General features: G+C 45.5%; 1 protein-coding gene across 3 annotated transcripts in view; it reads right to left on the bottom strand.

Annotated features, from left to right (window-relative positions):
* Window positions 1-14,812, bottom strand: part of rc3h2 (ring finger and CCCH-type domains 2) — a 64,171-nt gene that overhangs the window by 12,566 nt on the left and 36,793 nt on the right. For all 3 annotated transcript variants that reach the window (XM_683221.9, XM_073914458.1, XM_017358009.4), the window contains 4 exons: window positions 14,269-14,391; window positions 13,375-13,527; window positions 1,871-2,084; window positions 1,704-1,788 (listed from right to left, as the gene is read on the bottom strand). In XM_683221.9, the coding sequence (XP_688313.5) occupies window positions 1,704-1,788; window positions 1,871-2,084; window positions 13,375-13,527; window positions 14,269-14,391 (575 nt within the window). The remainder of the gene's footprint in view (window positions 1-1,703; window positions 1,789-1,870; window positions 2,085-13,374; window positions 13,528-14,268; window positions 14,392-14,812) is intronic.

Below are 14,812 nucleotides of genomic sequence, written 5' to 3'. Positions count from 1 at the left end.
CCATGTTCCGGCTACGGATCTATTTTTAGACCGTTACAGAAGACAGTGAGACGACTATGCCAGCATGGTGGTGAAGACGGGGAAACATTGAAGATGTCTTATGTAACTTTCCTGACAATCCAATAAAATGTATGTCTGGATCATATAAATAATGTAATATAAGTAATTTATACATGTATACGTTTTCAAGGTGTTCAGTCAGGTAGCTTTTTTTACTGGCTTCAGTTTCTATTATATTTTTATCTCAGCATACCAACTTATGAAAATACATATTTCAGTCTACAGTTTTGCAAGATTTAAAATGCATTGCTCTGGGTGAGTTTCATTGTGCGTTTCAGATTACAAATCCACTAGAGGGAGCTGCGTACTTTTGTAAATCTGAAATGTGGTACTTAGCATGTTTTGTTTTACGTTTCTTGTACATGTTCACAAGAAGGCAGGGCTTGTCGTACAAATAACCTACCAAACCACCGACCTAGACCCTTTCCTAAACCCAACCGATAGGGTTTTCAAAAGCAAACGTAACATATAAGCCCTTTTTGTAACATTTTATTTTTTTTAAGATTGCTTTGTTATGAAATGGCTATGGCTAGACAGGAAGCAAAGCCGGAAAGGGAGGGGATAGGATAGGAAAGCATCTTTATGACTTGAACTTGGGACATCCAAATCGCAGTCGCACGATACATCAGAGTGACTATTGCCATTGATGCATATTTAACCTTTATTTTACAGCACTTTTGTCAATCTTTTGTCTGGTTGTGCCCAACTGAGCCTGGTTTCTCTCAAGTTTCTTTTTTTTTCCCTTCACTTTCTGGATTGCTTGGCTTGGAACTTGTGGAGCTGCACATCAATGGATTTGCACTTCAGTGTTTGGACTTTAAGCAGTGAAAATTAAACCACACTGAACTGAACTAAACTGAACTTCAACTCTGAAAACTAGACTGACACAGTTTAAGTTTACTAGAACCTCTATGTTAAGCTGCTTTTACATAATCCACATTGTAAAAGCGCTATAGAAATAAACATGAATTGAATGTCTTGTTGAACCTTGTTGATTTACCAGACTTGAATCCATTCGTTCTGCATTACAAGTACAACACTGTACTAAGTAGCTACTGAGCAAACTGACCACGCCAGAAAAGTTGTACATATGGTAATGGATAGGTGAGCATGAATATGAATATGATTACAAATCATAGACATGAAATCATAAGCATGATTATACACAAAGATGTTTTGTTGTATTTATTTGGGGTTGTGCAAAAAACTATAAGAAAATAATTATTTTTTTGTGGATGATATATTCCTGTAAATATCAGCAGCGTGAAAAGGAACAAAAATTGTTAGTATTGCAATCATTTTACATAGAAACCGCAGTCAAACGTATGGTCGGGTGGGTCCTGCCAATAGTGTGATAGTGATGTTATTGAATTTAGACGTACCCATTTGACATTTACTTTAAATTCATTTTAAGAGAATTTATAGAAAATGGCATTTGTGAAAGCAGCTTTATTGCACTGAAAATAAATGATGTCTTACCGTAGAGGTGCTATATCACAAAATTTTATCATGGGTAATATTTCAAGTCGCGTAAGTGTGTTATTTAAGTGAATCAGTGCAAATGTGATCTTACACATATATTGATCCCAAAATATTCCATGATTAAAAACGGACTTTCCAGATAAAATGGCCTGAACTGGTACCTTTCTAAAAAGCTGGAGTGAGTGGAGGAATCAGAACTGCGTGGGCCCCATCTAAGGTCACTGTGACCAATATGACAGCCATAGTCTGAAAACAGAGGAGAACATGAATCATTCTAAAAGCTGAAGAAAAACATTCAAAAATCACAACATGCAATATAAATTTAAACCTCTGAAGTTGATGGAGGTGGTACCGGTGCACCCCTGTGATGCTGTGGCCTGGACCGGGTCAGTGGTGTGAAAACCGGTGCGAGAAGCGCGTGAAATGGCTCCCCATTTGGAGATGATGGGCCCTTCTCCAAAAGGAATAATGGGATCTTCTTCTTTCAGTCGTCTGTATGGTTCCAACACATGCAACCACCGTTTGCCACCACTCTCCTCTTCCTGAGGACAGATAATTAAACATAAATTAGAAAGCATATCACATTTCTACATACAACGAATTTACCATGTTTTGTGAGATGTTCAGAAATGTGTTGATTGTTGCATATGAGTTCTTTAAAGATATTAAATGACTAGGATGATACAGGTTGGTCTTAAGCCCTACAAACAATACAAAAAGAAAAGTACATCATACAAACAATCAACACTCTGAAAAAGGTCATACAAATTTAAACATCCAAACAGAGGCTACATATTTGGCTAAAATAAATGTACTTAAAACATCCCAATTGAACAACTCAAAGGACTTGGTTGAGTGTCCATTCAAACAACCACAACTCAACAAAGCAAAAGAACAAACAGGAAGAAAGTCAGGTGTATTTATAGACCCCCATCAATGAACTATGGGTAATGTAGTGCACTATTTATGGGAGTGTAGTATACTAGAAATTGTGAGTTCATTTATTTATAGTGCTTTTTTTTATCTGGGGTCGCCACAGCGAAATGAACAGCCAACTTATCCAGCATATGTTTTACATAGCAAATGCCCTTCTAGCTGCAACCCTGTACTGGGGAACATCCATACACACTTATTTACACAAATACACTACAACCAATTTAGTTAATTCAATTCACAATAGCGCATGTCTTTAGGCTGGAAGGCATGTCCCAGAGGAAACCCACGCCAACACTGGGAGAACATGCAAACTTCACACAGAAATGCCAACTGACCCAATCGGGACTTGAACCAGCGACCTTCCTACTGTGTGGCGACAGTGCTAACCACTGTGCCACCGTGTTGCCCCCAAAATTGAGGTTTTTAAAGTAAAAATAAAAATACAGAATCTAATTGACAACAGCTTAGCATTAAGTGATCTTAAAGGGCTAGTTCACGCAATAATGAAAATATTCTCACTATTTACTCAACCTCAAATGTTACAATATCATGTTTCTTTTTGTTGGAAACCAGTAACCATTGACTTACAGTTGTAAAAATAATTACTTAGAACCAGTGTTCATACTGTGGCCTTTGTGGGAGCCCACTTTAAAAATTTTTTTAAAAAGGCGGGGGGGGTGGTTGGGAGAGGGGGTTGGGGGACGGGGTGGTGGATGGGGGGTATGGGTTCGCTTTGATCTTGAGAGTCCATTGCCACAGCGTAGGCAGTATAAGACATATATATATAAGATAAGGATCCCTGTCCTTAAACAGTAATATATATATAAACAAAAATATATATATACATTGCAAAGTAATTTAGGTTACTTTCTCGCCAAAAAAATGCTTGATTTATTCATCAAGAACTTTCTTTGACCCATAAAAATATCTTTTGAGGGATTTATTTTTACATGCACAAACAACAGCAACCCAAACAATAGAACATCTTTGTCTAATTTTACCTGCAGTGCTTCTGTAAGCGGAATACATATATTTATAAATATAAAATCAACAAACACAAATATTTTAACAACAAAAATAAATAAATAACCTCATCATGTATCATATCATTTTTTATTCGCTCTATAAGCTCAAGATGATGGCATTAAGGACAGCATATGCTATTTTACATAGGCCTATAGAACGTCATGGGATCTCACTTTTCATAAAACATGATTGCGAATTCGAAAATGAAAGAAAGACCATGAAAAGGTGCTCTGTTTGTCAAGTTTACCTTTCAGCTTAATTGTCCAACATGTTTACAGCAATGTCACAGTGTTTAAAAAAAGCCTACTGTATGAAGCAAATAAAACGAAACACAACGTCACATCATTTGTTTCAGAAAATTAATAAGCAGTGTCTTAACGTCCATATGAAAGGATCTGGCAGTCAGTCTTTGACATGAGTGGACTTTGCTGCTCAGCGCCCCCACATCTTGCTGCTCATAACAAGAATAGTTTGCAGTTATCGGGCTCTATTTTGACGGTCCATGCGCAGAGCGCAAAACGCAGGGCGCAAACGCTTTCAGGGCCTGTCAGAACGCATTTTTGCTAATTTAAGGACGGGAAAATCAGCTTTGCGCCGTGGTGCATGGTCTAAAAGGGTTGAGTTTATTTTCTTATCGAGTTATAGGTGTGTTTTTAGAAAAAAACAATTAGAGTCTCATCTCCCATTTCCTTTAAGCGCCAGCTGCGTCGCGCCATAAGCGCATTTTGACATAAAGTAAGTTCACTTTTGCTTTTGCTCTCGTGGATAGGGAAACCTTTACGCACAGAGATCAATTAGCCTATAAATAATTAATTTCGTTTGTTAAGCACAGAGATTTGTTTCAAAACTATTTCTAAATTCAGTTCTAATTTCTAGCAAACGAATAAATGAACAATAATAACCAAGTGTGGTCAAAATACTGAGTTATTTCCAAATACACCTGCCATCCCCGATATGGTCTAAAATTTGACAGGTGGACAAATCTAAGCTTGTTTTTAATAAAACAAATATAAATATGGATATAATAAATAATACTAATAATAATAACATTATACAAAAGCAAATTGAATGAACTGAAAAAGCCTCCGCAGATGAAGAAAGTAAGGCAGTGGTTTTTAAATCTTCATGTAGGCTAGAAATTAATATGTTTTGTAATATTTTAATAATTTATATTTATATCCTGTATATGTCCTTATATATATATATATATATATATATATATATATATATATATATATATATATATATATATATATATTTCTTTGACCCATTAAAATATCTTTAAAATATATGTAGTGTGTAGGCCAGGTGCACTTTGCCTCAGACAGTAGACCGACTTTGTTCTGGTCTAAAGATTAGACTATTTACAGTTTCTCAAAATAGCAACGCGCCAAAACACGCCTGCTTTTTTAGACCAGAACGCCTATGGGCGCACATTTGAGCGCAAATGCATTTGCTATTTAAACAGCGTGGCGCAATGCCTCAAAATGACCCTTGCGCCGAGCTAAAAGTACCAAAAGACTATTGCGCCGCGCCTTGCGCCACATTGCACCGGGTGTATAATAGGGCCCATCGTGTTTTAGGTGAGGTGTAAATCGCATTCATGCATAAATAATATTTTGCACTTTTACACATAATAATCCATGATCACATTACACAATACTGAAACTGCACATCAAAGTAACACATTGTCAATATATTTTGAGACCACAAAATTTTACAAATCATGTTTAAAAGTAGCCCATGCCCTAATTAGGGGAGCCAAGCTCCACATATCTCCCTGTAGTTCCCACCCTGTTTAGAACATCTATGGCTACCAATTTCCAACATTCTTCAAAATATGTTACTTTGGTTTCAACAGAAGAGAGAAATTCAAACATGTTTAGAACAAGCAGAGGGAGAGAAAATTATGACAGAATTATCATTTTTAGGTTTTTCGATCCATTTAGACCAGCTACACTTTTAGAATATATTGATTCAGTTTAAAGCAAACAATAGGAGTGTGTTGCTGAGCCAGTCTGAGAATATTTGTGAATGTGAAGTGACTCCATCTGTCACTGTTCAGTGATTCAGTTGACGCCACTTACTACATGGTACACGTTAATGTTGATTTAGTTCAATGGACACAATAGAAATATATGTACTATATAGGCCAGATAATAACTGAATCAGTGTGGATTCAATCTAAAGTGACCCCATTTTTACATTGAAGACATTAACTTTGAGAAAATTAGTCAAACTGAATCTAAAATATAGCCTGGACTTGAGCTAACAATAACAATCTGTTAAGAAATAAGCAGATTTAAAAGTGTGTCAGTGTAAATGTGATCTGAAAGACATGAATGAGTGTCCTTTCACACAACCACACCTCAACAAAGCAAAAGAACAAACAGGAAGGAAGTGAGGTATATCGGGCTTTAGATTGGGTCACAGTGTGGAAACAGCCTTAGTTAAGGTCACTGATGACCTTCTTATGATTGCTGACTCGGGGGCTTGTAGTATTCTTGTGCTCTTGGATCCAACTGCAGCATTTGACACAATCTTTCACAGCTTACTATTGGACAAACTTCGAAACTGGGTTGGCCTAGCTGGGACAGCATTAAGTTGGTTCATATCCTACCTCACTGAACGCTTACAGTTAATTGATTTGGGAGGTCATAGATCGCAGACTGTCCCTCTGTGTAACGGTGTCCCCCAGGGTTCAGTACTCGGGCCACTTTTGTTTAGCATTTATATATGTATATATATTTTTTATATATTATATATATGGAAAAATTGTACAAAAATATGGCATTAATTATCATTGCTATGCTGATGACACACAGATTTATATTAGTACATCTCCTAATCTATCTGCCTCACTGTCAACACTTAACACCTGCTTGGTGGAGATTAAGGCCTGGATGCAACAAAACTCTCAAATTAAATAGCTCCAAGCTGAGATCCTACTTATTGGCAAACCCTCTAATGTTAATAGATGTGGTAATCTCAAGTTAACAGTTGATGATTCTCTTTTAACTTCTTCGATGCATGTGCGAAATCTTGGTGTTCTTTTTGATGCTCAGCTTAGCCTGAAAAAAATTAGTTTTTGTTAACTGTTTAAGTTAACATTGGCCCCAACCGTCCTTTTCTCTCAACACAAGATGCTGAAAGGCTTGTCCATGCTTTTATTACATCTCGTTTAGATTGTTGTAACTCTTTATTTAGGGGTCTGCCAGCTAATTCACTGTAATATATCTTACAATATATTCAAAACTCAGCCGCACATGTGTTAACCCACACATCATCTCTCTCTCACATTACCCCTGTACTTCAACAGTTACACTGGTTACCTGTTAAGTCACGATTTTAAAACCTTGATTTTAACTTATAAAGCTGTTCATGATTCTGCTACTGATTATATATGTGATCTGATATCTACTGTACCTCCTCTTCCTCTCGCAACCTACGTTCTGCTTCGGGGCTCATCTTGCTTCAGCCTCGCTGCAAACTTAGCACCATGGGAGGTAGGGCATTCTCTTATTGTGCACCTAAATTGTGGAATGCTCTCCCCACAAACATCAGGAATGTTCGAGGTTACTAAAGTAACCCTTTGTTCCCCGAGGAGGGGAACGGAAGCACTATAAGTGGATTTGATGTTCTAAATCCACGTATGGGAGGATTCGGTTCAGAAGCCGCTCGTCTGAAAGAGTATTGAACGGGCCAATTAAGAATGAATTGGCAGCGCAAGCCTGCGCAGGTGTGCTGCATAGCCAATTAACTGAGCATATAAGCACACCTGGCGCCAGCAGACGCTATCCTTTTTAAGCTGAAGAGACTTTTAACAGCTAAGGGACAGTCATTATGGCGACGGAGTATAGTGCTTCCGTTCCCCTCCTCGGGGAACGAAGGGTTACTTTAGTAACCTCGAACGTTCCCCTTCGGGGGAACTCCAGCACTATAAGTGGATTTGATGTTCTAAATCCACGTATGGGAGCCCATTGAAAGCGCCATAATGACTGCACCTTACCAACACCCATCATGAGAGGGCAGTCAGGCAAGCGTGACGCACCCATATCATGAGAGGCGCGGTCCTCCAATGTGCCCTTGGCCCTAACTTATCCCACTTCAAAAGAAGCTTTACGGAATAGGTATGTTTTTTTTGGGAGTTGCTAGCGTCTAGATAATTCTAGGAAATACGACAGTACGTTGGGAAGCGTGCCATCCCAGTAGGGAGGACGCTGCGGAGACCATCCGCACCCAATAGGGAAACAAATGGAATTACATATGGACTAACCCTGAAAGGGGGAGTGCGCATAAGAAGGTGGTTAGCGGATAGGGAAAGTACGGGTCCACCCAGGGGGGGGAACTTAACCGTGGTGGAAAAGCATATGGGGATCACCAGCGGGGATCGGCCATAGCAGGCACCTATACCCAAAACGCGGGCTAACCAGCGGGCAGACCTACAACGTAGTAGGCCAGCAAGTGACTCCTCCGCTGAGTCAGTGCTGGGGGCCTCAGAGGAATCTGCAGGGCTCACCGAATGGGGAACTTTACTGACAGACAGGAGGGTGCACATCTCTCCGTGTTAGGGAAAAAAGGCACCGCAAGCGTGCTACAACACCTACCGAGTTGTTTCCTCAATCACCAAGGTCCCTAACACCCTTGAGGAAACCGGCTCCACTCGCAGATTATAAAACCTTGCAAATGTGTTGGGTGTCACCCAGCCCGCAGCTCTACAAATGTCTGTTAAAGAAGCGCCGCGCGCACACGCCCAAGAGGATGCAACGCTCTGAGTGGAGTGCGCACGCACTCCCGGGGGGCGCGGCTGACCTCTGCTCAAATAAGCACATGAATGGCTTCCACAATCCAGTGGGATAAACGTTGTTTAGACACGCCACTTCCCTGCTGCCGTCCGCCATAACAGACAAAGACCTGCTCAGAAGATCTAAAGTTCTGAGTATGGTCCACATAATGCGCAGAGCGCGAACTGGACAAAGTAAGGACAGGGCTGGGTCTGCCTCCTCCGGGGGCAGCGCTTGCAGGGTTACTACCTGATCTCTAAAGGGAGTGGTAGGAACTTTGGGCACATAACCCGGGCGGGGTCTCAGGAACGTGAGAGTAATCCGGCACGAATTCCAGGCACAAATCACTGACCGAAAATGCCTCCAGGTCCCCGACCCTCTTAATGGAGGCCAACGTGACCAGCAGAACTGTCTTCAGGGACAGAAATCATAAAGATACTGTATCGAATGTTCTCTTGAAGGAAAGAGCACAACACTGATCTGGCAAGATCGGGGGTCTTTTCTGCGAGAGACACACCATTCAGTGAATAGACTCCACTTCAGGGCGTAGGCGCACCTCGTGGAGGGGACTCTAGCCTGAGTGATGGTATCAACCACCGCGGGCGGCAGGTTACCTAAGTCTTCCTCGCGTCTATGGACCACATGTGGAGGTTCCAGAGATCGGGGCGAGGGTGCCAGACGGTGCCTTGTCCCTGAGAAAGTAGGTCCTCTCTCAAAGGGATCTGCCATGGGAGGGCCGTCGCGAGGAGGGAGAGCTCTGATATCCAGGTCCGGTTGGGCCAGAGGGGCGCAACTAGCAGAACCTGCTCCTCGTCCTCCCTAACCTTGCACAGTAACTGCGCGATCAGGCCCACTGGGGGAAACGCATACTTGCGTATGCTCCGAGGCCAGCTGTGGGCCAGTGCATCCGTGCCGAGAGAGCCCTCGGTCAGGAAATAAAACAACTGGCAATGAGCGTACTCGGGGGAGCAACAGATCGATCTGGGTCTCCCCGAACCGCGCCCATATCAGCTAGACAGACTCGGGGTGGAGTCTCCATTCTCCAGAGTGAATCTGCTGCCGTGAGAGCACATCGGCTGCACGGTCGAGCATACCTGGGAAGTGAATGGCGCGCAGCGACTACAGCCGCGGGTGACTCCAGAGGAGCAGACGGCGGGCGAGCTGAGACATGCGGCGAGAGCGCATACCCCCCAAAACGGTTGATATACGCTGCTGCCGCCGCCGTACTGTCCATCCTGACCAGCACGTGTTGCTGCTCCAGCACCAGAGAAAAACGGTGGAGAGCAAGGAACACTGCCAACAGCTCTAGGCGATTGATATGCCAACGCAGCTGGGCACCTACCCACAGGCCCGCAGCTGCATGCCCGTGACACACGGCTCCCCAGCCTGCGCTGGAAGCATCTGTTGAGACAACAACATGACTGGACGCCTGTCCCAGAGGCACACCGGCCTGCAGGAACGAAGGGGTCGTTCCAGGGGCTGAGGGTGCGGCGACACAGTGCAGTAACAGAGACTCGGTGTGTGCGCGCATGCCATGCGCATCTTGGAACTCAATCTTGAAGCCAGTGCTGAAGTGGTCTCATTTGGAGCAATCCGAGCGGCGTGACAGTCGCAGCGGAAGCCATATGCCCCAGGAGCCTCTGAAAATATTTCAGTGGGACCACTAATTTGCTGTCGAGCTCCCTCAAACAGTTCAGCAGCAGGCGAGCGCGCTCTCCGGAGAGGCGCGCTACCATGGTGACCGAGTCCAGCTCCATTCCGTGAAAAGAGATCCTCTGCACCGGGGCGAGTTTGCTCTTTTCCCAGTTGACCTGCAACCCCAATCGGCGAACATGCCGGAGCACCTCGTCTCTGTGCGCAGTCAATTACTCCCGAGAGTGGGCTAAAACCAGCCAGTCGTTGAGATAATTGAGTACGCAGATGCCTGTGAGCCGCAGGGGCGCTAGGGCACCCTCCGCAAGTTTGGTGAAGACCCGCGAAGACAGAGAGAGCCCGAAGGGGAGGACCTTGTACTGCCATGCTCGACCTTCGAACGCAAAACGCAGAAACTGACGGTGGCGTGGAAGAATGGAGACATGAAAATACGCGTCCTTCAGGTCTATGGCTGCAAACCAATCCTGAGGACGAACGCATCGGAGGATGCGCCTCTGCGTAAGCATTCAGAACGACAGCTTGTGAAGGCAGCGATTCAAAACGCGCAGATCTAGGATTGGCCGTGACCCACCGCTCTTTTTGGGTACGATGAAATAAGGGCTGTAAAACCCGCTCTTCATCTCGGCTGGAGGTACCGGCTCGATTGCACCCTTCGCCAAGAGGGCAGCAATCTCCTCTCGCAAGACAGGGGCGGACAGGGGCTATTGACCCTGGTGAAATACCCGCCCGTGAACTTGGGAGGCCGTTTCGAGAACTGAAGTTCGTAGCCGAGTCTGATCGTGCGTATGAGCCACCACGAGGGGCTGGCCCGCGCTAACCAGGCAGGCAGAGCCCTCGCTAATGACGTCATCGCACTAATCGCTGACGTACCCGCGGAGGGGCAGCGCGGAGCGGGTGTGCTGATATGGGGAGCGCGAGGGTCCCACAGAAGAGCTGGAGGAGAGCGATTCGCTCTGGCTCCGCACCCTAACTCCGGAAAAGGAGCTTGGGGGCTGGGAGAAGGGAGACCGTCCCCCCAGCACCCGTGAGCCGCTGGCGGAGCATGTAGACTCTGTGAGCTGAGAGGCGGCGCGTCCCAGACTGGCAGGGCTTGCAGTGCTCGTGAGCCACTGGCGGAGCGCACCGAACCTGCGAGCTAGAGAGCACAGTGTCTCAGACTGGCAGATTTCGGGCTGTCACATCCGGGGAAGTGAAAAAGTGCCCTTTCATTTCATGGCAGTAAAAGGTGCCGTTGGAAATGGCGCCCCGCCCTCCAGCGGGGAAGAGCAAGTTCCCTCTTCTCCAGATGACCTGTCCCAGGGATGCTTCGCGGTCCGTTGCCGGACTTAGCGGCGTTCTGGGCAGGGGGAGCTGCCTGCTTCCGAGGTGCTCGACGCACTCGCTTCGCCAGAGGCGTGTGCGGGGGCGGTGCGGCTCTCGTACGCTGGCGCCTTCGGCGAGGAGCAGGTATGGATGGCACGGCGGGCGGAGCGGGCTACGATAAGACATCACCCATCAGACTGCTCTCTCACTGCCTCGAATTCCTGGGTCAATTCGCAGACAGTGTCGCCGACCAGCTTGGGATATGGGCGAGTCAAGAAAGCGGACTTTGTCGACTTCGCGCATACCAGCCAAGTTCTAGTCAGGGGTGGCGCTCCTGGATCACTAGTGTGGACATCGTCCTCCCCAAAGCACACGCAGCGGACTCAGTAGTCCGAAGAGCTTAGTCGGCTGCGGTGCGAAGCTCATAAGCCTGGGTTGGACCCACCCTCATGCAGCTCGGCCAGCGCCTGTGCTTGGTAGCGCTGGTAGGTGGCTATCGCATGCAAGGCGGAAGCAGCCTGGTCCGTAGCTTTGCAAGCTCTGACTCCGGGGAGCAGAAACTTACAGGCTTTGGATGGGAGACGAGGCGCACCCCACCAAGAAGAGGCGCCGCGCGGACTAACCGCCATAGCGCACTCAACCTGAGGTATTGCCCCTGGCCGCTCCACCACCAAGAGTGGTGAGGGTGGAGGGACACGCAGCACGAGCAGAAAAAAGTGCTCTTTAAGACCGCGTGAGCCTACTGTGCGTCACCGGGAAGAAGGGAACGCCCCTCTAGTCAGTCCGGCCGCGGAGCTGGGGGATAAACCATCTCCAACCCACGGCCGAAGCAGCCCGGGAAAGCACGGCTAACACGTCCGTCTCAGTATCCGTTTTGACAGCGCTCACCTGCCCGAAGGGGGCGAGCGGGTCCGACTCATCGTCGCACAATGAAAGCCCACCCTCCGATGCCGCGGGGGACATCTGATCTCCGGTGTCAGCGAGCGTGAGAGCTACCATCTGATTAGATGGATCACTCCCAGTACCCGAAGCTTGGATGGAGCGCTTGGAGGAGCGAGAGGTCCGCGAGCCCTTAGGCGGCGGATTATCTCTCGCTGGAACCCTCAGATCTGCCCGAGTGCCCGCTGCAGAGCAGGAGGCGACTAGGGTGGCTCGCTCTCTTACAAAAGCTAGCCGCGATCTCAACCGCGCGACGGTCATGGCATCGCAGTGACGACATGAACCTCCCCTGAGCACCACATTAACATGCTGGACCCCCAAACATGTAATGCAGTGAACGTGCCCATCATCCGGAGCCAGGAAACCCCCGCAACCAGAAACGCACAGTCGGAGCGCCGTCCTGAAAAGGATGTGCTGCACTACTGTGTTGCTCTTTTAGCTGCAACAATACGCACCGCTCTGGAGGACTGGACCCAAAAGGACGCCAGGCAAGGGAGAAACCCAGCTCGACCATATGCCGCTGCGTGGACTCGCTCTGGACCGGGAGACACTCGTTCGCTCGAAGTGGCTGTAGATCAGCAGGAGGAACCCTCATGAACTCGATCAGAAAAGTCTCTGAAGCGAAAAGGATAGCGTCTGCTGGCGCCAGGTGTGCTTATATGCTCAGTTAATTGGCTATGCAGCACACCTGCGCAGGCTTGCGCTGCCAATTCATTCTTAATTGGCCCGTTCAATACTCTTTCAGACGAGCGGCTTCTGAACCGAATCCTCCCATACGTGGATTTAGAACATCAAATCCACTTATAGTGCTGGAGTTCCCCCCGAAGGGAAACGCCAGTTCCCTGGACTGTTTTAAAAAACTTCTTAAAACTCATCTTTTTATTATTGCTTATAACTTATAACTTTTATTCTATATTTTTAATTATTATTATCATTCTTACTTTTTTGTTTATTTTATGCTTTTCTGTTTTGATGCTCTTGTTAGCGCTTTGAGTCTGAGAAAAGCGCAATATAAATAAAATGTATTATTATTATTATTATTATAAGTGTGTCAGTGTAAATGCGATCTGAAGTGGCTTCACTTGCGCCTGTGCCATATTATTTTGAAAGCCCTTTGAATCAAACACATTTGAATGAGCTAAATGAAGGCAAAAGTGAATCTGTGCAACTGTGTATGGAAGCGATCACTTACTAGATGTTTGGAACAGGAGTGGGTTGGCAAATGATGGGGCTCTGACTCAAATGGGCTGATGGTGCTGCACGACCAGGGCGAGTAGTGGGCAAGACTCTCTTCTCCACCATGACACTTGCAAGTCATACGCCCACCACCTACACCCTCGGGATGCTAAAGGAGGAGAAAGAGAGCGATGACAACATTCTATCTCACACCCACCAATGTGCAACAGGCTGCCAGATTCAAAAAATGGGGGTGGAAAGAAACAATGCAAAGTGACTCAGCCTCCGTGGTGCCAAATCTTTCTGCGAGAGGTTCACATGTTTCAAAGCGCTCGTTCGCACAATTTTCAGGACAGACCGGCTTGCTTGCTTTGGATTTATCAGTTGCCGAGCAACAGACCCACTTAAAATAGCTTAACACACCTCAGAAGAGAGATTGCAGCTTTACTTGCCAAAGTTATTCATCCAAGAAACTACAAATATGATTTAACACTATTTTATTTGCACAGTGCATGTATGAGGCAGGCGTCACGGTGGCGCAGTGGGTAGCACGACCGCCTCACAGCAAGAAGGTCACTGGTTCTAGTCTTGGCTGGGTCGGTTGGCATTTCTGTGTGGAGTTTGCATGTGCTTCTCGTGTTGCATTGGTTTCCTGCAGGTGCTCTGGTTTCCCCCTCAAGTCAAAAGACAGGTGAATTGGGTAAGCTAAATTGTCCGTAGTGTATGTGTGTGAATGAGAGTGTATGGGTGTTTCCCAGTAATGGGTTGCAGCCAGAAAGGCATTAACTGCGTAAAATATATGCTGGACAAGTTGGCTGTTCTTTCCACTTTGGCGATCCCTGATTAATAAAGGGACTAAGCCAAACAGAAAATGAATGAATGAATGATGTATGAGGCGCAGTTTTCATACCTCTGGACACATGTCCACAGCGAAGACTGGGGATGACTGGGATGCCCGGTTCACATTGCTGTGGTGATGTACCCAGTGTTCCTGTTTGTGTTGATAGAGTTCATCAACACGAGTGTATGCGTCCTGTAAAATAGACAGAAAATCAATTTCTTCATTCTCTTCTACCTAATTTGAATCTAAAAATGAAGTGTGCCATTTATGAGCAAGCAAAAACAAATTTCAAACATTCCCCTGCCTTTCATAATTGCTTGGTTAAGTAAAGCTCACATAGAAAAAATGTAAATATAATTATAATTCACACATCGTAATGCAAATCAGAAATGTTGTTTTGGCAACTAACTAAACTAAACTAAACTAAACTAAACTAAACTAAAATAAAATTAAATTAAATTAAGCTATGTAGAAACCTTAACTTTTTTACGACTAGCAAAGCTTGACATTAACGTTTTTGACCACCAGTCACTGTGGCTAGTAGTTTTCCAATATCACTAGCCACTCACCGTTTTCACTAGCCACACTTTTGTTGTTGGGAAAGTAACATATA

The sequence above is a fragment of the Danio rerio genome, chromosome 10 (genome assembly GCF_049306965.1).
Source record: "Danio rerio strain Tuebingen ecotype United States chromosome 10, GRCz12tu, whole genome shotgun sequence".
NCBI lineage: Eukaryota > Metazoa > Chordata > Actinopteri > Cypriniformes > Danionidae > Danio > Danio rerio.
Note: the sequence above shows the minus strand (reverse complement) of the source record. Positions and strands in the feature narration are given on the sequence as shown.